At 46.8% G+C, this 23600-nt stretch overlaps 1 protein-coding gene across 2 annotated transcripts in view; it reads right to left on the reverse strand.

Moving 5' to 3' along the window:
• The window catches only part of LOC138673027 (arylsulfatase H-like), a 95993-nt gene that overhangs the window by 17692 nt on the left and 54701 nt on the right, over positions 1–23600 (reverse strand). For both annotated transcript variants that reach the window (XM_069761565.1, XM_069761566.1), the window contains exon 5: positions 23365–23487. In XM_069761565.1, the coding sequence (XP_069617666.1) occupies positions 23365–23487 (123 nt within the window). The remainder of the gene's footprint in view (positions 1–23364; positions 23488–23600) is intronic.

Genomic DNA, 23600 nt, shown 5'->3' on the forward strand with positions numbered 1-23600 from the left:
CGAGGACCCACGCGGCGACGGCGATTAGCAAACTGCTGAGCCTTCTCCTGGGACAACTTCAAATTGTCCACCACATGACTCCAAATCCGATGCAACCTATCCACCACCATGTCCACTCCAGGACAATCAGAAGGTTCCACCTGACCAGAGGAAAAACGAGGATGAAACCCCGAATTACAAAAGAAAGGAGAAACCAAGGTAGCAGAACTAGCCCGATTATTAAGGGCAAACTCGGCCAGCGGCAAAAAGGTAACCCAGTCATCCTGATCAGCAGAAACAAAACACCTTAAATAAGTTTCCAAGGTCTGATTAGTTCGTTCAGTCTGGCCATTCGTCTGAGGATGGAATGCAGACGAAAAGGACAAATCAATGCCCATCTTAGCACAGAACGTCCGCCAAAATCTAGACACAAACTGGGATCCCCTGTCAGAAACGATGTTCTCAGGAATCCCATGCAAACGAACCACATTCTGAAAAAACAGAGGGACCAACTCAGAGGAGGAAGGCAACTTAGGCAAGGGTACCAGATGAACCATTTTAGAAAAGCGATCACACACAACCCAGATGACGGACATTTTTTGAGAGACAGGGAGATCCGAAATAAAGTCCATGGAAATGTGCGTCCAAGGCCTCTTCGGGATAGGCAAAGGTGACAACAATCCACTGGCCCGAGAACAGCAAGGCTTAGCCCGAGCACAAACCTCACAAGACTGCACAAAAGAACGCACATCCCTCGACAAGGAAGGCCACCAAAAAGACCTGGCCACCAAGTCTCTAGTACCAAATATTCCAGGATGACCTGCCAACGCAGAAGAATGGACCTCGGAGATGACTCTACTGGTCCAATTATCCGGAACAAACAGTCTCTCAGGCGGACAACGATCAGGTTTACCCGCCTGAAACTCCTGCAAAGCACGTCGCAAGTCTGGGGAGACAGCAGACAAAATCACCCCATCCCTAAGGATACCAGAGGGCTCAGAATTTCCAAGGGAGTCAGGCACAAAACTCCTAGAAAGAGCATCCGCCTTCACATTCTTTGAACCTGGCAGGTATGAAACCACAAAATTGAAACGAGAGAAAAACAGTGACCAACGAGCCTGTCTAGGATTCAGACGCCTGGCAGACTCAAGGTAAATCAAATTTTTGTGATCAGTCAAGACCACCACACGATGTCTAGCACCCTCTAGCCAATGACGCCACTCCTCAAATGCCCACTTCATGGCCAAAAGTTCCCGATTACCAACATCATAATTCCGCTCAGCCGGCGAAAACTTTCTAGAAAAAAACGCGCATGGCTTCATCACTGAGCCATCGGAGCTTCTCTGTGACAAAACCGCCCCCGCTCCAATCTCGGAAGCATCAACCTCAACCTGAAAAGGGAGCGAAACATCTGGCTGACGCAACACAGGAGCAGAAGAAAACCGGCACTTAAGTTCCTGAAAGGCCTCCACAGCCGCAGGAGACCAATTAGCAACATCAGCACCCTTCTTAGTCAAATCCGTCAAAGGCTTAACAACACTAGAAAAATTAGTTATAAAACGACGATAGAAATTAGCAAAGCCCAAGAACTTCTGTAGACTCTTAAGAGATGTAGGCTGCGTCCAGTCACAAATAGCCTGAACCTTGATGCTATTCAAGAAGGGGAAAAAATATACCCCAAGAAAGAAATCTTCTGGACTCCAAAGAGACACTTTGAGCCTTTTACAAACAAGGAATTGGCCCGCAGGACCTGAAACACCTTCCTGACCTGCTGAACATGAGACTCCCAGTCATCAGAAAAAAACAAAATATCATCCAAATACACAATCATAAATTTATCCAGATATTCACGGAAAATATCGTGCATAAAGGACTGGAAGACTGAAGGAGCATTAGAAAGTCCAAAAGGCATTACCAAATACTCAAAATGGCCTTCAGGCGTATTAAATGCGGTTTTCCACTCATCACCTTGCTTTATTCGTATAAGATTATACGCACCCCGAAGATCAATCTTAGTGAACCATTTAGCCCCCTTAATGCGAGCAAACAAATCAGTCAACAATGGCAAAGGATACTGATATTTTACGGTAATCTTATTCAAAAGACGATAATCGATACAAGGCCTCAAGGAACCATCTTTTTTGGCCACGAAAAAAAAACCTGCTCCCAAAGGGGACAAAGATGGACGGATATGTCCCTTTTCCAAGGACTCCTTAACATAATCCCGCATAGCAGTATGCTCTGGCACTGACAGATTGAACAAACGACCTTTAGGAAATGTACTGCCTGGAATTAAATTTATAGCACAATCGCAATCCCTGTGAGGAGGAAGCGAACTGAGCTTAGGCTCCTCAAAAACATCCCGATAGTCAGACAAAAACACAGGAATCTCAGAAGGAGTAGATGAAGCGATAGAAATCGGAGGTGCATCATCATGAACCCCCTGACAACCCCAGCTTAACACAGACATTGATTTCCAGTCAAGGACTGGATTATGAGTTTGTAACCATGGCAGACCAAGCACTAGGACATCATGCAAATTATACAGTACCAGGAAGCGAATCACCTCCTGATGAACAGGAGTCATACGCATGGTCACTTGTGTCCAGTACTGAGGTTTATTCATAGCCAAAGGTGTAGAGTCAATTCCCTTCAAAGGAATAGGGACTTCCAGAGGCTCCAGACTAAACCCACAGCGATTGGCAAATGACCAATCCATAAGACTCAGGGCAGCGCCTGAATCCACATAGGCATCGACGGAAATGGATGATAATGAACAAATCAGAGTCACAGACAGAATGAACTTAGACTGTAAAGTACTAATGGCAACAGACTTATCAACCTTTTTTGTGCGTTTAGAGCATGCTGATATAACATGAGCTGAATCACCACAATAAAAGCACAACCTTTTTTTCCGCCTATAATTTTGCCGTTCACTTCTGGACTGAATTCTATCACATTGCATTATCTCAGGTGACGGTTCAGACGACCGCCAAATGATGCACAGGTTTGCGCTCCCGTAAACGCCGATCAATCTGAATAGCCATAGTCATAGACTCATTCAGACCAGTAGGCGCAGGGAACCCCACCATAACATCTTTAATGGCCTCAGAAAGGCCATCTCTGAACTTTGCAGCCAGGGCGCACTCATTCCACTGAGTAAGCACCGACCACTTCCGAAATTTTTGACAATAAATTTCTGCTTCATCTTGCCCCTGAGAGAGGGCCAACAAAGCTTTTTCAGCCTGAATCTCTTGGTTAGGTTCCTCATAGAGCAAACCCAATGCCAGAAAAAACGCATCCGCATTAAGCAACGCAGGGTCCCCAGGTGCCAATGCAAATGCCCAATCCTGAGGGTCACCCCGCAGGAAAGATATAATAATCTTGACTTGCTGAGCAGGGTCTCCAGAGGAGCGAGATTTCAAAGAAAGAAACAACTTGCAATTGTTCCTAAAATTCAGAAAACGAGATCTATCTCCAGAAAAAAACTCTGGGACAGGAATTCTAGGTTCAGACATAGGAGCATGTACAACAAAATCCTGTATATTTTGAACCTTAGCGGCAAGATTATTCAGGCTGGAAGCCAAACTCTGGACGTCCATGATAAACAGCTGGGATCAGAGCCATTCAAAGATTAAGAGGAGGAGGAAGTAGCCAGGCTGCAATAAGGCTAGGCAGCAAACTCTGAGGGAAAGAAAAAAAAAAAAAAAAAACTTCCTCAGACTACTTATCCTCCTACTTCAGCCAATACAATTAACACTTTGTGGTCCGGTTATACTGTCATGATCCCAATGGCAGGGGATCACTAAAGGACAAGCACAGATACAAACAAGCTCTAGGGCGATGGAACCTGAGCTGACCGCGACCCTGAACCTAACACACAAATAAAAGTAGCCGGGGAACGTGCCTACGATGATCCTAGACGTCTCGCTCCAGCCGAAGATCTAACTTCCCCTATTAGAAGAAACACAGACCTCTCTTGCCTCCAGAGAAATACCCCACAAAGATAGCAGCCCCCCACATATAATGACGGTGAAATGAGAGGAAAGCACATACGCAGTATGAAAACAGTTTCAGCAAAATGAGGCCCGCTAAAGCTAGATAGCAGAGGATACAAAAGTGAACTGCGCGGTCAGCGAAAAACCCTTCAAAAAACCATCCTGAAATTACTTGAACTCATGTGCCAACTCATGGTACATGAGGAGCAATTTCAGCCCACTAGAGCAACCAGCAGCAAAGAATCACATATCTGCAGGCTGGACTAAAAACCAAATAAAGCAAAACACCAAAACAGGAAAATCCAAACTTAGCTTGACCAGAAGGTTCTAGGAGCAGGGAGCAGAGGTAACAAGACACACTGGATACATTGATAACCGGCGAGGAAATGCCAGCAAAGCCAGGTTAAATAGGAAACTCCCATATCCTGATGGAACAGGTGGAACCCAGAGACCCAGGAAAGACAAGTCACCCAGTACCATCAGTAACCACCAGAGGGAGCCCAAAAACAGAACTCACAACACTTATGATATATTCTGTTATGTCACATCTGTGACTTTTTTATGTTTTTAATAGTTTGTGAGTGTGTGTTTTTTGTACTCAATAAAACATTTATACATTATGTTCGTGTTTCATGGTGATCCCCTCTCTATGGCCTATGTCTTTTCCTTCAATTAATGGTTCCTTGTGTCATTTAGGCCGAGGTTGGATCCCATAATGAATTCTCCTATGGTACCTGTTGTGAATTCTGCTTTTGGGCTCCCTCCGGTGGTTGTAGGTGGTAATGCAGTTGTCCCTGGGTTGCAGTCCTGGTCAGGTGTATCTGCTGATTGCAGTTCTGACTGGGGTATTTAGGTGTGCAGGATTCATTAGTCCTTGCCAGTTGTCCATGATTCTTGGGAGGTGTTGGACCTCTGCCTGGTTCCTCCTGCCTTGCTGCCAAATCAGCAAAGATAAGTGTCTGGTTTTGTTTCTGTGGCACACATGCTGTGTGCTTGATAATTCAGTGCTATTCATTTGTTTTTTCTTGTCCAGCTTAGATTGTGTCAGTATTTACTCAGTCTTGTTGGATTCTCAGGAGTTGCAGATATACGTTCCACGTCTTTAGTTAGATGGTGGAATTTTTTGTATTATCTGCTGTGGATATTTTTGGAAGGATTTTAATACTGACTGCTTAGTATTCTGTCCTATCCTTTCCTATTTAGCTAGAGTGGCCTCTTTTGCTAAATCCTGTTTTCTGCCTGCGTGTGTCTTTCCTCTCCTTCTCACAGTCAATATTCGTGGGGGGCTGCCTATCCTTTGGGGTTCTCCTCTGAGGCAAGGTAGAATTCCTATTTCCATCTATAGGGGTATTTAGTCCTCTGGCTGTGTCGAGGTGTCTAGGGTTTGTTAGGCACACCCCACGGCTACTTCTAGTTGCTGTGTTAGTTCAGGATTTGCGGTCAGTACAGTTACCACCTACTCCAGAGAAAGTTTCATGCGGCTCCAAGGTCACCAGATCATAACAGGTACCCCCTTAATATTTATTTGTCGAGTAGTGGAATTAGGGGACTGCGGAAGTGGGATACAGGAGCAGTTAGCTGACAGGTAGGGCAGGATCGGCAGAAATCAACAGTGTCCCTGTGACACCCAGGCCACTAAAACCTATGAAGGACTCGCTCTTGGGTTTTATCTGCACCTAGATGCCCTCCTTAGACATGAACATGGGCCAGATGTAGAACCCTACATCTATAGGGTTCCAGGACTAACAGCTGCTCTAACACTTCCCCTCGCTGTTTTGTGACTCAATATAGCAACTCCTCATTCACTGCAAAGTACGGGAACCTGGTGTCAGCCCCCAGCTAAGGGGCAACCCCATTTATCACAGTCATATTTTCAAGTACATTTTTTAAAGTTAGATCCTGCATTTGGGCAGTCTAAAAATTCCCCCCAAAAAACCCCAGTTCAACAATTTCGGCCTCACTGATAACCATCTTATCCTCGTCACCAGCCAGAACACACAAAGTGAACTCATTCACCTCCGACTGTGATGGGGTTTCATCAGGGTTTAGCTGGTTCCTGTCTGCGTCCCTTGGTATCCCCATCTTTTTTCACAAGTCCCACAAAAGGCTGAAGTCCCACCCAATTATCATGGAGTGTTGTAAACCTTTGACTACTCCGACCTCATTGGACTTAGTTCCTAGGCTTGTTTTGATCGACACTCTGGCGACGGCATAGTCTTTGGAGTCCCTGTGGATACAACGGATGCCCACGTGTTTCTCTGGGATTTACTGGTGGGGGATTCTGGCTCTTATGAGGGTCACCAAGCCCCCTGAGTCTAAGAGTCCTTTGTTATGACCTGGTGGTCAGGACAATAATGGACCTGGTGGTTAAGAGCACACGGAATGACCTGATAGTTACTGATAATAAGGACGAGCTCTGGGACGTGGGAACTCTGCTGACCGCAATCCCTAAACCTATCAAACACACTAGAAATAGCCGTGGATTGCGCCTAACGCTCCCTATGCAACTCGGCACAGCCTAAGAAACTAGCTAGCCCTGAAGATAGAAAAATAAAGCCTACCTTGCCTCAGAGAAATTCTCCAAAGGAAAAGGCAGCCCCCCACATATAATGACTGTGAGTAAAGATGAAAATACAAACACAGAGATGAAATAGATTTAGCAAAGTGAGGCCCGACTTACTGAACAGACCGAGGATAGGAAAGGTTACTTTGTGGTCAGCACAAAAACCTACAAAAAGACCACGCAGAGGGCGCAAAAAGACCCTCCACACCGACTCACTGTGCGGAGGCGCTCTCTCTGCGTCCCAGAGCTTCCAGCAAGCAAGACAACAAATTAAATAGCAAGCTGGACAGAAAAATAGAAAACCAAAGAAATACAAGCTGGAACTTAGCTTCTGATGGGAAGACAGGTCACAAGAACGATCCAGGAGGGAACTAGACCAATACTGGAACATTGACAGGTGGCATAGAGCAAAGATCTAAGTGGAGTTAAATAGAGCAGCAGCTAACGAATTAACCTAGTCACCTGTGAAACTCAGAAACACCCACCAGAGGAAGTCCATGGACAGAACCAGCCGAAGTACCATTCATGACCACAAGAGGGAGTCCGACAACAGAATTCACAACAGTACCCCCCCCTTGAGGAGGGGTCACCGAACCCTCACCAGAGCCCCCAGGCCGACCAGGACGAGCCAAATGAAAGGCACGAACCAGATCGGCAGCATGAACATCAGAGGCAAAAACCCAGGAATTATCTTCCTGACCATAACCCTTCCACTTGACCAGGTACTGGAGTTTCCGTCTCGAAACACGAGAATCCAAAATCTTCTCCACCACATACTCCAACTCCCCCTCAACTAACAGCAGGGCAGGAGGATCAACGGATGGAACCACAGGCGCCACGTATCTCCGCAATAACGACCTATGGAACACATTATGGATGGCAAAAGAAGCAGGAAGGGCCAAACGAAATGACACAGGATTGATAACCTCAGAAATCTTATACGGACCAATGAAACGAGGCTTAAACTTAGGAGAGGAAACCTTCATAGGAACATAACGAGACGACAACCAAACCAAATCCCCAACACGAAGTCGGGGACCCACACAGCGCCGGCGGTTAGCGAAACGTTGAGCCTTCTCCTGGGACAATGTAAAATTGTCCACCACATGAGTCCAAATCTGCTGCAACCTATCCACCACAGTATCTACACCAGGTCAGTCTGAAGACTCAACCTGCCCTGAAGAGAAACGAGGATGGAAACCAGAATTGCAGAAAAACAGCGAAACCAAAGTAGCCGAGCTGGCCAGATTATTAAGGGCGAATACAGCCAACGGCAAAAAGGACACCCAATCATCCTGATCAGCAGAAACAAAGCATCTCAGATATGTTTCCTAAGTTTGATTAGTTCGTTCGGTTTGGCCATTTGTCTGAGGATGGAAAGCCGAGGAAAAAGACAAATCAATGCCCATCCTAGCACAAAAGGATCGCCAAAACCTTGAAACAAACTGGGAACCTCTGTCAGAAACGATGTTCTCCGGGATACCATGTAAACGAACCACATGCTGGAAAAATAATGGCACCAAATCAGAGGAGGAAGGCAATTTAGACAAAGGTACCAAATGGACCATCTTAGAAAAGCGATCACAAACCACCCAAATGACCGACATCTTTTGAGAGACGGGGAGATCCGAAATAAAATCCATAGAAATATGCGTCCAGGGCCTCTTCGGGACCGGCAAGGACAAAAGCAACCCACTGGCACGAGAACAGCAGGGCTTAGCCCGAGCACAAGTCCCACAGGACTGCACAAAAGAACGCACATCCCGCGACAAAGACGGCCACCAGAAGGATCTAGCCACCAAATCTCTGGTACCAAAGATTCCAGGATGCCCAGCCAACACTGAACAATGAATCTCAGAGATAAATCTACTAGTCCATCTATCAGGGACAAACAGTTTCTCCGCTGGGCAACGGTCAGGTCTATCAGCCTGAAATTTTTGCAGCACCCGCCGCAAATCAGGGGAGATGGCAGACAAAATTACCCCCTCTTTGAGAATACCCGCCGGCTCAGGGACACCCGGAGAGTCAGGAACAAAACTCCTTGACAGGGCATCAGCCTTCACATTCTTAGAGCCCGGAAGGTACGAAACCACAAAATCAAAACGGGAGAAAAATAACCATCGAGCCTGTCTTGGATTCAACCGTTTGGCAGACTCAAGATAAGTCAAATTCTTGTGATCTGTCAAGACCACCACGCGATGCTTGGCTCCTTCCAGCCAATGACGCCACTCCTCGAATTCCCACTTCATGGCCAACAATTCACGATTAACAACATCATAGTTACGCTCAGCAGGCGAAAACTTACTAGAAAAGAAAGCACATGGCTTCATCACCGAGCCATCAGAACTTCTTTGCGACAAAACAGCCCCTGCTCCAATCTCAGAAGCATCAACCTCAACCTGAAACGGAAGCGAAACATCTGGCTGGCACAACACAGGGGCAGAAGAAAAACGACGCTTCAACTCCTGAAAAGCCTCTACAGCCGCAGAAGACCAATTGACCACATCAGCACCCTTCTTGGTCAAATCAGTCAACGGTTTAGCAACAGTAGATAAATTAGCGATGAAGCGCCGATAAAAACTAGCAAAGCCCAGGAACTTTTGCAGGCTCTTCACAGATGTCGGCTGAGTCCAATCGTAAATGGCCTGGACTTTAACAGGGTCCATCTCGATAGTAGAAGGGGAAAAAATGAACCCCAAAAATGAAACCTTCTGAACTCCAAAGAGACACTTTGACCCCTTCACAAACAAGGAATTCGCAAGAAGGACCTGGAACACCATTCTGACCTGCTTCACATGAGACTCCCAATCATCCGAAAAGACCAAAATATCATCCAAATACACAATCAGGAATTTATCCAGGTACTCTCGGAAGATGTCATGCATAAAGGACTGAAATACTGATGGAGCATTGGAAAGCCCGAATGGCATAACCAGGTACTCAAAATGGCCCTCGGGCGTATTAAATGCAGTTTTCCATTCATCGCCTTGTTTAATACGCACAAGATTATACGCCCCTCGAAGATCTATCTTGGTGAACCAACTAGCTCCCTTAATCCGAGCAAACAAATCAGACAGCAGCGACAAAGGATACTGAAATTTGACTGTAATTTTATTAAGAAGGCGGTAATCAATACAAGGTCTCAAAGAACCATCCTTCTTGGCCACAAAAAAGAACCCTGCTCCTAACGGTGATGACGACGGGCAAATATGGCCTTTCTCCAAGGATTCCTTTATATAACTCCGCATAGCGGCGTGTTCTGGCACAGATAAATTGAACAATCGGCCCTTAGGAAACTTACTACCAGGAATCAAATTAATTGCACAATCGCAATCCCTATGAGGAGGTAGGGCACTGGCTTTGGGCTCATCAAATACATCCCGATAATCCGACAAAAACTCTGGAACTTCAGAAGGAGTGGAAGACGAAATAGACAAAAATGGAACATCACCATGTACCCCCTGGCAACCCCAGCTGGACACAGACATAGATTTCCAGTCCAATACTGGATTATGAACCTGTAGCCATGGCAACCCCAAAACGACCACATCATGCAGATTATGCAACACCAGAAAGCGGATATCCTCCTGATGTGCAGGAGCTATGCACATGGTCAATTGGGTCCAATACTGAGGCTTATTCTTGGCCAAAGGCGTAGCATCAATTCCTCTCAATGGAATAGGATACTGCAAGGGCTCCAAGAAAAAACCACAGCGCCTAGCATACTCCAAGTCCATCAAATTCAGGGCAGCGCCTTTATCCACAAATGCCATAACAGAATAGGATGACAAAGAGCAAATCAGAGTAACAAACAATAGAAATTTAGACTGTACCGTACCAATGGTAGCAGACCTAGCAAACCGCTTAGTGCGCTTAGGACAATCGGAGATAGCATGAGTGGAATCACCACAGTAAAAACATAGCCCATTCCGACGTCTGTGTTCTTGCCGTTCAGCTCTGGTCAAAGTCCTATCACATTGCATAGGCTCAGGCCCATGCTCAGATAGTACCGCCAAATGGTGCACAGCTTTACGCTCACGCAAGCGTCGATCGATCTGAATGGCCAAGGACATAGACTCATTCAGACCAGCAGGCATGGGAAACCCCACCATGACATCCTTAAGGGCTTCAGAGAGACCCTTTCTGAAGATTGCTGCCAGGGCACATTCATTCCACTGAGTGAGCACAGACCACTTTCTAAACTTCTGACAGTATATCTCCGCTTCATCCTGACCCTGACACAGAGCCAGCAAGATTTTCTCTGCCTGATCCACTGAATTAGGTTCGTCATAAAGCAATCCAAGCGCCAGGAAAAAACGCATCAACATCACGCAATGCCGGATCTCCTGGCGCAAGGGAAAATGCCCAGTCTTGAGGGTCACCACGTAACAAAGAAATAATGATCTTTACTTGTTGAACAGGGTCACCTGAGGAGCGAGGTTTCAAGGCAAGAAACAATTTACAATTATTTTTGAAATTCAAGAACTTAGATCTATCACCAAAAAACAAATCAGGAATTGGAATCCTAGGCTCTGACATCGGATTCTGAACCACAAAATCTTGAATGTTTTGTATCCTTGTAGTGAGATTATCCATCCAAGAGGACAGACCTTGAATGTCCATGTTTACACCAGTGTCCTGAACCACCCAGAGGTAAAGGGGAAAATAGAGACAAAACACACTGCAAAGAAAAAAAAATGGTCTCAGAACTTCTGTTATCCCTCTATTGAGATGCATTAGTACTTTGGGCCACCTGTACTGTTATGACCTGGTGGTCAGGACAATAATGGACCTGGTGGTTAAGAGCACACGGAATGACCTGATAGTTACTGATAATAAGGACAAGCTCTGGGACGTGGGAACTCTGCTGACCGCAATCCCTAAACCTATCAAACACACTAGAAATAGCTGTGGATTGCGCCTAACGCTCCCTATGCAACTCGGCACAGCCTAAGAAACTAGCTAGCTCTGAAGATAGAAAAATAAAGCCTACCTTGCCTCAGAGAAATTCCCCAAAGGAAAAGGCAGCCCCCCACATATAATGACTGTGAGTAAAGATGAAAATACAAACACAGAGATGAAATAGATTTAGCAAAGTGAGGCCCGATTTACTGAACAGACCGAGGATAGGAAAGGTTACTTTGCGGTCAGCACAAAAACCTACAAAAAGACCACGCAGAGGGCGCAAAAAGACCCTCCACACCGACTCACGGTGCGGAGGCGCTCCCTCTGCGTCCCAGAGCTTCCAGCAAGCAAGACAACAAATTAAATAGCAAGCTGGACAGAAAAATAGAAAACCAAAGAAATACAAGCTGGAACTTAGCTTCTGATGGGAAGACACCAGCACCCCAATAATTGACACGGGACATGCCTGGGGCCCCTCACTGGGCTGATAGTTCATACTGTAGGCGGGATAGGCATAATAGGAGCAGCGCCTCCCTAGGCTGCAGTCCATCTCTTCTGAAAACAAGAGATAACGGGCGGCTATATGTCCCAGACCGCGACATCTCCAGCAAAGCAAAGTTTGCAAAGTGACCCCTTGGGAGCTAGCACTCCCCCATTGTTGGCTCTACTACCCCTCTTTTGGGACTCAGATTCCCGCTGGGTATCCCAGTATAGGGATTCACCACTCCCTGGCTTTCTTAGTGACCTCTCGACCACCTGACACATTCCACCAAGCCCACCGGTTCGTCCGCATTCTGAGGATCTCCCTGGGCCACCCAGGTCTGCACCGCCCTAGGAAAGAAGTGCACAAATATGTCCATGACATCCCGCTCGACTATCTGGGCTGGAGTGGAGGATTCCAGCTGCAACCACTTTTGCACAAGATGCAGCAGATCAAACATTTGGGATCTAGGAGGTTTGTCCCCATAATATGCCCAATAGTGAACTCTTTGTGCTCTGACTGGCATAGGTACTCCTGCATGTGCCAAAATTTCAGTTTTTAATTTGGCATACTTTTGCGCATCCTTTAATGCCAAATCGTAAAAAACCTTCTGGGGCTCACCAGTCATTTTTGCATGGCTCATCTTACCCCCTTCCAGACGTATGTGTAATCACCTGGACTTGGGGGAGGGGCTTCCGGCCTTCCATGAACCACCTCTGTGAGCAAATCAGTCTGCTGCTGGTGCTGCTGTTGCATCTGCTGTATGAGCAGCTTACTGGTCTCTTATTGCGCCATCTGTTGCTGCTATAATTGTTGCTGGTGCTGCTGTTGCTGTGCTTGTACTAGATGTTTGAGCAGGTCCTCCATTTTGCCTGATGTTGTATGCTGGCTTGTGGTGGTCTTCATCCAGGACATGTAATACTTCTTGCAGCTGTCACATGTGTTCGCTGGGAATGCTGCCTGCACTTCTAACACCACCTGTGGTAGAGCGACTCACTTGGCTGGACTCAGAGGTAGAAATGCAACCCTGTCTCTTTTAGAACGTACTTGGTTTATTAAATTGGAAACAGGAACACATGGGCTACTCGCACAGTGAACAAGTCTGCAGGAACATGCTCACACACCACCAAGAAGCTTGAAGACACAAAAGAGCATAGTAGAACCAAAAACACTCAGTTTCAAAAAATCACAGTAATCCGCAAGTGCTAGTAAAAAGATGCAAAAACAGGGTAATTTGGTTTTTGCAAATAATATACAGATGATCAGGTTTTTAAATACATCAGATAGGGATTGCATACATCAGTTAGGGCTGCTCTGATATGGGTATAAAGTGACGTTTGGTGGAGCAGCTTAGTATACATTTTTTGCAAAAAATGTATCAACCAAATTACCAAATTACCCTGTTTTTTACATCTCTTTACTAGCACTTGCGGATTACTGATTTTTTTGAAACTGAGTGTTTTTGGTTCTACTATGCTCTTTTGTGTCTTCTTTTGGTTTATCAAAGGCAGCATAAGCCAAGCTGGGAAAAATAAACACGGCCCTCTTGGCAAAACAGCAAAACACAGTCCTTCTCCTAGCGGGGATCAGTGTGCTCAAGGTTAACAATGTTCACGGTTCAAATCCTTTAACGTAGGCACAATTTCCTGGAGTGCTTCCTCTCCAGACTCTGAACACTGCTGCCATTGGAGGCCAGCTACTTAAGCCCTAGAACATGTGACACCTCCTCCCCATGTGACTGATCACATGACTGTGACACCACACAGGTCCTGTCAGCACATGTTGGTGCCGACTCTGCAGGTGGAGATAAGGTAGACATCCTCCCACCCACTCTATGGATGTCCACATAAAAGCCAGCAACTTAGCTTAACCCTCACAACACTTGTTGGTGGAAAAACTCTGGGTTTTAGATCACTGACACCATTAGGCGTAGTGAAACATATCTCCCCTCCAGCACTTTAACAGTGACTTTGTCACATACCCCCTGTCAGGAAATAGCAAGTATGTCTTGTTGTCCTAATTACACTTCTGGAACTTTCCACTGCATTTGCTAGTACAAACGCAAAGCCCCTATTGCAGGCACATGCCTGTGGGTGATGACAGACCCACTTCGCCTGGTACAAGGCAGCTTTTCCCCTCATTCTACCTGCATGTAATCCTACACTCCTTTCCCCTCCCTCAAGAATGTGTTGTAAGCAGCCCCACTCAGCAATGTGTAAAAGCACATGGTCGGGGGGTAATCTCTTTGTTCCTGCAAACTTACATATAATGGCACCGATTATTGATATAGGTGTGAAATTTACATTTTTGTCATTTGCATTGGTATAGCTACCCTCCCGTGCGTTTTCGAAGCTCCAGCACCAGCAGAATCTGAGAAATGTATTACTGCTTACCCGCACAAGTCGTGTTTGGATTTAAATTAATGCCAATCTCATGCTCGGAATATAGCCATCGCTATACGAGGTTCCCACCCCGAGTTATGTTTAATAGAAGGTTTTTTATAACTTTCCAAGGGGGCGTATCCAGCCCCTCTGTGATGTCATCAGCAAAGGGTATAAGAGATTCAACCTGTCCTGGTGCATTGGGATGTCTCTCCCTCCCCCCACCACATGGCTTACCATTGTCTGAGATAACTGTGTTTTTCATCTTTAATCCCTTTTTATTTGTAATTCCCTGTACATACTATAATTGTCTCATTTTTGTACCATCTTTTTATATACTTTTGTATACACTGCCTAATCTTTTTTGGAGTAAAAGATATAATATTTACTAGTTTAGTTTTCCTTGCTCTAAAACGTACCCCAACATCCTCTGAACTAAGTCCTCACTACTGATTGGGTTGGCTCCTGACCCATTATTAATCATAAGAAATAGGAGCTGGTGGCAGCAAAGTATCCAGAGCTTTTGGGGAGACTGGCAGCGATGGATGGCGTTTGATAATTTTATTTCCTGACTGAGCGGGAGTAGTTATATCGCCTTCACTGCAGCATGCACAATAGCCAGTATATAGCAAGGCAGCCTTCCTGGCAACTAATTATCCTAGGTGCAATTCTCTGACTGACCTGAGGGTAAGGGGGGCGCCGAAGAGAGCTGCAAGTTCCAAACCGGAACTGGCAAGTGGAATATGATAAAACCCCTGATGAAGAACTGGAGGCAACCAAACACCCCCAGTTTATGACATATTGGTGGCAGAGCGGTGGGATCATAGAGTATTAGTGATCGGGTTTGAGCAATCCCTCCTTTCACTAAAAACTTGCACGGTTCTTGCGAGGACCCTGCGCAAAAGTTTTGGAGAATGAACTCAGTGTCTATTAGTCCTGAGACAATACTGTGTGTATAGCGATTACCCCTCCCCTTCTCTTCGTTTTTCTGTCCTATCTTTTATTTGGCAACCATGGTTATGCTGGGAGAGGCCTTTTACAAGAAGCAGTCCAAGGACACTCTTATTGTCTTGTGCATATCGAAGCAGATTGATCCCCTGGGCAAAAACCAAAGCCAACTGGTCGTGGATCTGGTGCAACTGGAAATTGCTCAGAGTCCAGTGGATGCAGAAGCTAGCACCAGCGCAAGTGGTACTGCTGCAGAGGTCCAACCGCTGAATGCTGGCCCTACTCGCAACCAGGATAGCGTGGACCTTTGCCTGCAGCTGGCTCTGCAACAATGCTCTGCAGATGATCGAGAGAGACGTTCTGCATCTGGTCCTGCAATTCCAAGAGGCAGAGAGAGCTCAGTGTTAACTTGAGCCGGAGGCACGAGCCGCCGATGCCCAAGCTCAGAGGGACTATGAACTACAGATGGCCCAACTCGGGGCAGTACCATCTACCACATGGAGCAGTGAGTCCGGCTAGGCTCTGTCACTTAAATCTCAGTCAGAGCACTTTCCTGTGATGGAAAGGGGCAGGGACTTGGACACTTTTCTGAGGCCTTTGAGAAAGCCTGTAGACAGTACCGGCTGCCTGTGGAAGAATGGGCCTGATTCCTAGCCTGAGGGCTCAAAGGCAAAGCTTTGGAGGCATTTGCTTCTCTCCCGTAAGACCAAGATGGAGACTATGAGGCCATCTAGCAGGCCCTGATAATGAAGTACCAGCTCACTCCTGAGGTTTACCGGAACCTCCAACATATCCCACACAACAGTTACAGCGATGTGGTGCATGAACTCAGGGCCCACTTTGACCAGTGGATCCAAGGACTGTCAGTGACCACCTTTGAGCAGCTGAGGGACTTGATGACTTGCACAGCTGAGGTGCGACAGTTCGTGATGGACCAAGAGCCAAAAGGCAAGGACAAAGCAGCGCAGATCGCCGACACCTATGAGGCCAACCGTAAACTGGAAGCAAGTCGCCGCCATCAGGAGAAGGGGTAAGCCTGCAACCAACCCCAGTGCCCCTGCCAGCCGACTCACCGGAGGCCCTGTTCCCTTTGCCAACCCCAGACATATCTCCAACCCTCGAAAGTGTTTTTCCTGCAATCGGACTGGTCAAATCAGCACCACGTGTCCGGACAAACAGAGGAACCCCCAAACCAAAGCCTCAGGGCCTAATGTAGCAGTTCTTTTTGTGGGTGAGGCGGTTGGGAGGGTTTATGACAATGTGCAGCACATCATCGTGGGGAGCCATGTCGCCTTGATGCCGGGCCTGAACGAATCCTCATCTGACCCGAACTGGTGGCCCCTGAAGAGATTATTCTGGGGAAAACCCTGAATGTCACCGGGATCGTGGGGATCCACTGTCCCTTGCCGATGGCCCGGGTTTTTATAGATTGGGGTGCCAGGAGCGGGGTGGAGGAAGTGGGGCTCTCTGAAACCTTGCCTACTGATGTTTTATTGGGGACTGATTTGGGGAGAATGTTTACATATTATGTCCCTGACACCCCTCCCCAATCTGATACTAAGGGTGATGCCATTGCTGATGATAATGTTAAATTGCATTCGTTACCTGAAAGTGATTTACCTGATAATGCTTTACCTGCTAACCATTTATCTGATAATTATGATGTGTCTAAAGGTGCAGGAGTGCTCAGCCATATCACTCTGCGGGGTGAAATGGCTGAGGAACCCCTAACAGGAGCAAGCGACAGTGCTAAGGGAGATGGGGAGATGTATGGGAACCATGAAGAAGGTGATGCCATGAAACTGACCAGTGCCACAGATGAAGTTAACTGCCCCTTGTATAGCACTGCTCCTGAGATATTGGGGTTGGATGGGGAGGTAGAACCCATATCAGCGCCGGCTGATGGGTCTGTGGAAATCCCCGGGGAGACAGCTGCTGTCACCCGCAGTCAGAGTGCCCAGAACGCAGATAACGCTCTGCCTTCCAGACCCACCTCCGTCACAGGGGTGATTGAACCCGGTAATGGACCCAGAGCAGGTCCCAGAGGGTTCCCGTGGGGAAGGGACCCTGATGTCACTTCTGATTGCCTTCAGCCAGGAGTTCCAGGCTGCTCTGCACTCAGATGTGAGCCTGGAGATCTTGAGACACCCCCGCCGAGATGCCCACCTCCATGACTGTTAAGGAGAGGGTGTTCTGGGAACAAGGGAGGTTATACCGGGAGACAGTTCCCAGTAAATCCCAAAAGGAGTGGTTGAGGGAAAGACAGCTGCTTGTCCCGTACCAATTCATGGGTGAGTTGTTGCAGATTGCCCATGAGATCCCACTCGCTGGACACTTGGGGATCAGCAAAACTAGGCCCCAGCTGTCTCAACACTTCTATTGACCAAAGATGGGGACAGATGTAACAAACCACTGCTGCTCCTGTATCACCTGTCAGAGAGTGGGGAAGTCAGGGCCTGGTCCCAAAACTCCCCTGATCTCTCTGCCAGTGATAGAGGAGCCTTTCCAGAGGATCGCGGTGGACAATGTGGGCCCACTGGCCATCCCCAGCAACTCTGGAAAGCAATACATCCTCACTGTGGTAGACTAGGCTACCCGGTACCCGGAGGCAGTGGCTCTGTCATCAACTAGGGTGGATAAGGTGGCAGATGCACTGTTGGCTATCTTTTCACAAGTAGGATTTCCCAGAGAGATGCTTACCAACCAGGGGACTCAATTTATGTCTCGCCTAATGGAGGCTTCCTGTAAGAAAATGCAGGTGAAGCGTCTGGTATCGAGTGCATATCAACCCCAAACCAATGGCGTGTGTGAGCACTTCAACAGTATCTTCAAACAGATGCTAAGAATGCTGGTTGAGACCCAAGGGGACTGGGAGCGGTACCTCCCACACCTGCTATTCGCTTACCGAGAGGTTCCGCAGGCCTCGACGGAGTTCTCCCCCTTTGAGTTCCTGTATGGCAGGTGAGTCCGGGGACCCTTGGGTTGGTAAGGGAATCCTGGGAAGAAGAGCCGGACCCTTCAAAAGTGTCCATCGTGAAGTATGTCATGTGCTTCCGTTGCAAGATGCAGACCTTGGCGCAGTTGGTGCAAGACATGGCGCAGGCTCAGGCTGACCAGAAGCACTGGTATAACCAGAACGCCTGGGAGTGGACCTACAAGGTGGGTCAGAAGGTGTGGGTGCTGGTTCCCATTCCAAAGGATAAGCTTCAGGCCATCTGGGAAGGCCCATACATTGTACACCATTTCAACCCAGTTACCTACGTGGTCACTCTCGACCACGCCCGGGGTAGGCGCAAAGCTTTCCATGTCAATATGATGAAGGGTCATCCAGAACGGGACACCTTCATCCTACCGGTCTGCAACCTGCATGAGGACGGGGAGGAAGACCCCTCCTGGACATGATGGTCCAAGACAAGGCCAGTGGGTCCATCGAGGATGTGGAGGTAAACTCCTTGCTAGACCGAACCCCAGCATCCACAGCTCTGATCCATGCTGGAACCCTTTCAGGCCATGTTTACCAACAGACCCAGAAGGACTGAGTTAGCGATCAATGAAGTGGACACTGGAAATCATGCCCCACTGCGGCAGACACCCTATGACAAGGAGCAGCATATTATGCGCCAGGAGATCGATGAGATGTCACAGCTGGGGGTGATTCAACGGTCCAAGAGCATGGGGCCTCACCTGGTGCCAAAGAAAGATCGGACCACCTGGTTCTGTGTGGACTACAGGGGGCTCAACGCCATCACCATTTCTGATGAGCACCCAATTCCATGCATCGAGGAGCTGCATTAGTGGTTAGCAAATGCGAAATACCTATCCATCATGGATTTGAGTCGGGGATACTGGCAGATTCCCCTGAGCCCCGAAGCACAGGAGAAGTCTGCCTTTATCACACCCTTTGGACTGTACGAGTCCACGGTCATGCCATTTGGCATGAAGAATGCCCCTGCCACTTTCCAGCGGATGGTCAACCACCTGCAGTTCTCCGGTGCTAAAAGCCATCGAAAGCAGTTGGCCGTTCCTCGTACAGACAGACGCCAACGAGTTTGGCCTCGGTGCTGTGCTCAGCCAGGTGGACTTGGGGAACCAAGCCGGAAGCTTCTGCCGAGGGAAGTGGCCAATTCCACCATAGAGAAGGAGTGCCTGGCCATGGTTTGGGCCCTGCAACATTTGCAGCCCTACCTGTACGGATGCACCTTCACTGTGTTGACCGACCCCAACCACCTGAGCTGGCTGCACACGGTGTCTGGTTCCAACGGAAGGTTGCTATGCTGGAGCCTTGCCCTTCAGCAGTATGACTTTACCGTGAAGAAAAAAAAAGGGCAGCGAGCATGGCAATGCAGATGGGTTGTCCCGCCGGGGTAAACCTGCCGAGGTGCGTATGGAGGAGTTCTGGGAGGTAGAATTTCTTGTCCCAATTACACTTCCGGAACTTTCCACTGCATTTGTTGGTACAAACACAAAGCTCCTATTGCAGGCATATGCCTGTGGGTGATGACAGCCCCCTTCGGCTGGTACAAGACAGCTTTTCCCCTCACTCTGCCTGCATGTAATCGTACACTCCTTCCCCCCTCCCTCAAGAATGTGTTGTGAGCAGTCCCACTCAGCTGTGTGCAAAAGCACATGGTCGGGGGTAATCTCTTTGTTCTTGCAAACTTACATATAATGGCATCGATTATTGGTATAGGTGTGAAATTTACATTTTTGGCATTTGCATCGGTAGAGCTACCCTCCCGTGGGTTTTCAAAGCTTCAGCACCAGCAGAATCTGAGAAATGTATTACTGCTTAACCAAGAAACATAGCCAAGTCATGTTTGAATTCAAATTAACGCTAATCTCATGCTCGGAATGATGAAAGTCCCACCGTCGCTATACGAGGTTCCCACCCTGAGTTATGCTTAATAGAAGGTTTTTCATAACTTTCCAAGGGAGGCGTATCCAGCCCCTCAGTGATGTCATGAGCAGAGGGTATAACAGATTCAACCTTATTTTAGGAGAAAGTCTTTGCCCAGGAAGTCAGCTCCCAGAGGCTGTCCTGATGCATTGGGATGTCTCTCCCTCCCCCCACCGCATGGCTTACCATTGTCTGAGATAACTGTAAGTGTTTTTCATCTTTAATACCATTTTATTTGTAATTCCCTGTACATACTATAATTGTCTCATTTTTGTACCATCTTTTTATATACTTTTGTAAACACTGCCTAATCTTTTTTGGAGTAAACGATATAATATTAACTAGTTTAGCTTTCCGTGCTCTAAAACGTACTCCAACATCCTCCGAACTAAGTCCTCGCTACTGTTCGGTTGGCTCCTGACCCATTATTCATCATAAAAAATAGGAGCTGGTGGCAGCGAAGTGTCCTAAGCTTTTGGGGAGACTGGCAGCGACGGATGGCCTTTGATAATTGTATTTCCCACCTGAGCAAGAGTAGTTATATAGCTCTCACTGCAGCATGCCCAATAGCCAGTACATTGTAAGGCAGCCTTCCTAATGACTAATTATCCTAGGTTCAGTTCCCTGACTGCCCTGAGGGTAAGGGCGTTGCCAAAGAGCTGCAAGTTCCAATCTGGAACAGGGAAGTGGGATATAATAATATCCCTGATGAAGAACTGGGGGCAACCAAACACCCCCAGTTCATGACCCCCCCACTGCCCTAATGCATTCTAATAAGATGCATTTACATTTTTGGGTGCACCATGAAAAAATGTGGAAAAGTTCAAGGGGTTCACTTTTTCAAAGCACTGTATATCTACCATATCTACACTGTATATCTTGAACCAGGGATTCAAGCTTGTAACCAGGGATTCAAGCTTGAGGAGGATAATTTGCATATTCCAGGTGCCTTCTGGGAAAAGCGAAGAGTCTCCCTAAGCAAGAAGATCGTTGGGTACAGCCGGGACCAGCTGCTTGGAAAGCATCACCAAACCGCCTGTAGGACATTATTGCAAGAAAGCTTGGCTGAGTAGATTACACAAGAAGGAAAACACACAGCAAGTCAGCAGGATCTAGGAGCAACATGGCAGATGTGACAACCTACATGGTCAGCTGCAGCATGTGCTACATGTTCGCAGATCGACCAGAAGAAGAATCCAATTTCACCTGTCAGAAGTGTAGACTTGTGGCCCTTTTAGAAGAAAAGGTGCGGGGTCTGGAAGAAAGAATAGCAACTTTGAAACTCATCAAAGAGAATGAAGACTTCCTAGACAGAACAGAAGTATCTCTACTGGTCACAGAAGGTGAAAAAAGTGTCAGAGAACCTCCAAAAGCAGATAAGTGGAAGCATGTGACCAAAAGAAGCAAGAAGACGATGGAGAAATCACCAACCACACAACTGAAGAACCGATATCAAATCTTTGTAGAGGATGAAGATGGCACACCTAAGGATGAAGCAATACCAGCAAGCAAAAAAGAAAAGGGCACACAGCAACAAGTGACAGCAAAAAGTACAGCCAAGAAGCAACGAAGAGTGGTGGTGGTGGGAGACTCACTACTGAGAGGCACAGAAGCAGCCATCTGCAGACCGGACATAACCGCAAGAGAAGTATGCTGCCTTCCAGGTGCGATGATCAAGGATGTGACCGATAGGATACCAAAGCTCTTCAGCTCCAAGGACATCCACCCATTTCTTCTGATACATGTTGGCACCAATGACACGGCAAGGAAGGACCTACCGACAATCTGCAAGGACTTTGAAGAGTTGGGGAAGAAAGTAAAGGAACTGGATGCACAGGTAGTTTTTTCTTCTATCCTTCCAGTAGACGGGCATGGCACCAGGAGATGGAATAGGATCCTTGATGCGAACAACTGGCTAAGACGATGGTGCAGACAACAAGGATTCGGATTCCTGGACCATGGTGTGAATTACTTGTACGATGGACTCCTCGCCAGAGACGGACTACACCTCAACAAACCTGGGAAAAACACATTCGCCAGAAGTCTCGCTACACTCATCAGGAGGGCGTTAAACTAGGAGAAGAGGGGACGGGAAGAAAAACATTAGACTCGAACAAAGAAGAACCAGGAAAACATACTCAGAAGGGAGGTAAGAACATTTCTAAAACAATCCACAGCAATGAGATTGGAACAAAACAAAATCCTCTAAACTGCATGCTGCAAACGCCAGAAGCCTGACAAACAAGATGGAAGAACTAGAAGCAGAAATATCTACAGGTAACTTTGACATAGTGGGAATAACCGAGACATGGTTAGATGAAAGCTATGACTGGGCAGTTAAATTACAGGGTTACAGTCTGTTTAAAAAGGATCGTAAAAATCTGAGAGGAGGAGGGGTTTGTCTCTATGTAAAGTCTTGTCTAAAGTCCACTTTAAGGGAGGATATTAGCGAAGGGAATGAGGATGTCGAGTCCATATGGGTCGAAATTCATGGAGGGAAAAATGGTAACAAAATTCTCATTGGGGTCTGTTACAAACCCCCAAATATAACAGAAATCATGGAAAGTCTACTTCTAAAGCAGATAGATGAAGCTGCAGCCCATAATGAGGTCCTGGTTATGGGGGACTTTAACTACCCGGATATTAACTGGGAAACAGTCGAGGGGTTCAAGAGAGGCCTGGATGTCTTCCTGGAGCAGAACAATATTGTATCATACAATTATTAGGTTCTGTAGAAGGACGTAGATCTGGGGATTTATTATGATGGAATATAGGCTGAACTGGATGGACAAATGTCTTTTTTCGGCCTTACTAACTATGTTACTATGTTACTATGTTACCTTATGAAAAAGGTCTTTGGAAGGCAGAAAATATGGACAAATAGAATAAAGTGTGATAAATAGTGATGAGCGAATGTGCTCTGATTATGTGTTTTTAGAGCATGCTTGTGTCCTAATAGATGATCTTCTGTGTGCTCGAATAGAATGTTTGAGTCCCCACGGCTGCATGTCTTGCTGCTGTTTGACAGTCGCAATACATGCATGGATAGCCTATTAGCATGTTCGCTCATCAGTCATCACTAATGATTAACTATATAGGAAGAGTGGGAGTACAGTCAAAAATATTATCTATAATTCCAGTAGAATAACTTTGTCTTTAAATAGCAATATATAGAAAAATAGTATGAGGGTTTTAACTGTGTAAAGCATTACCTATAATTCCAGTAGAGTATCCTTGTTTTTGCAGGATTGAGGCAAAGGTAGTCTCATTAGGGGGAAGTCCACCAGGTGAACCAAGCCACTTTATAGTACGAGCTCCACCAGATGCATCCATACCTAGCAAAACAAGTCCGATTAGAGCTGCAACGTAATTTCATCTCTCATGCATAAAATAGCACCCAGATGTTTTTTAAAGGAAAAATCCAGAAATAGAAAAATAATTTAAAGAA

Source organism: Ranitomeya imitator, chromosome 3 (genome assembly GCF_032444005.1).
Source record: "Ranitomeya imitator isolate aRanImi1 chromosome 3, aRanImi1.pri, whole genome shotgun sequence".
Lineage (NCBI taxonomy): Eukaryota > Metazoa > Chordata > Amphibia > Anura > Dendrobatidae > Ranitomeya > Ranitomeya imitator.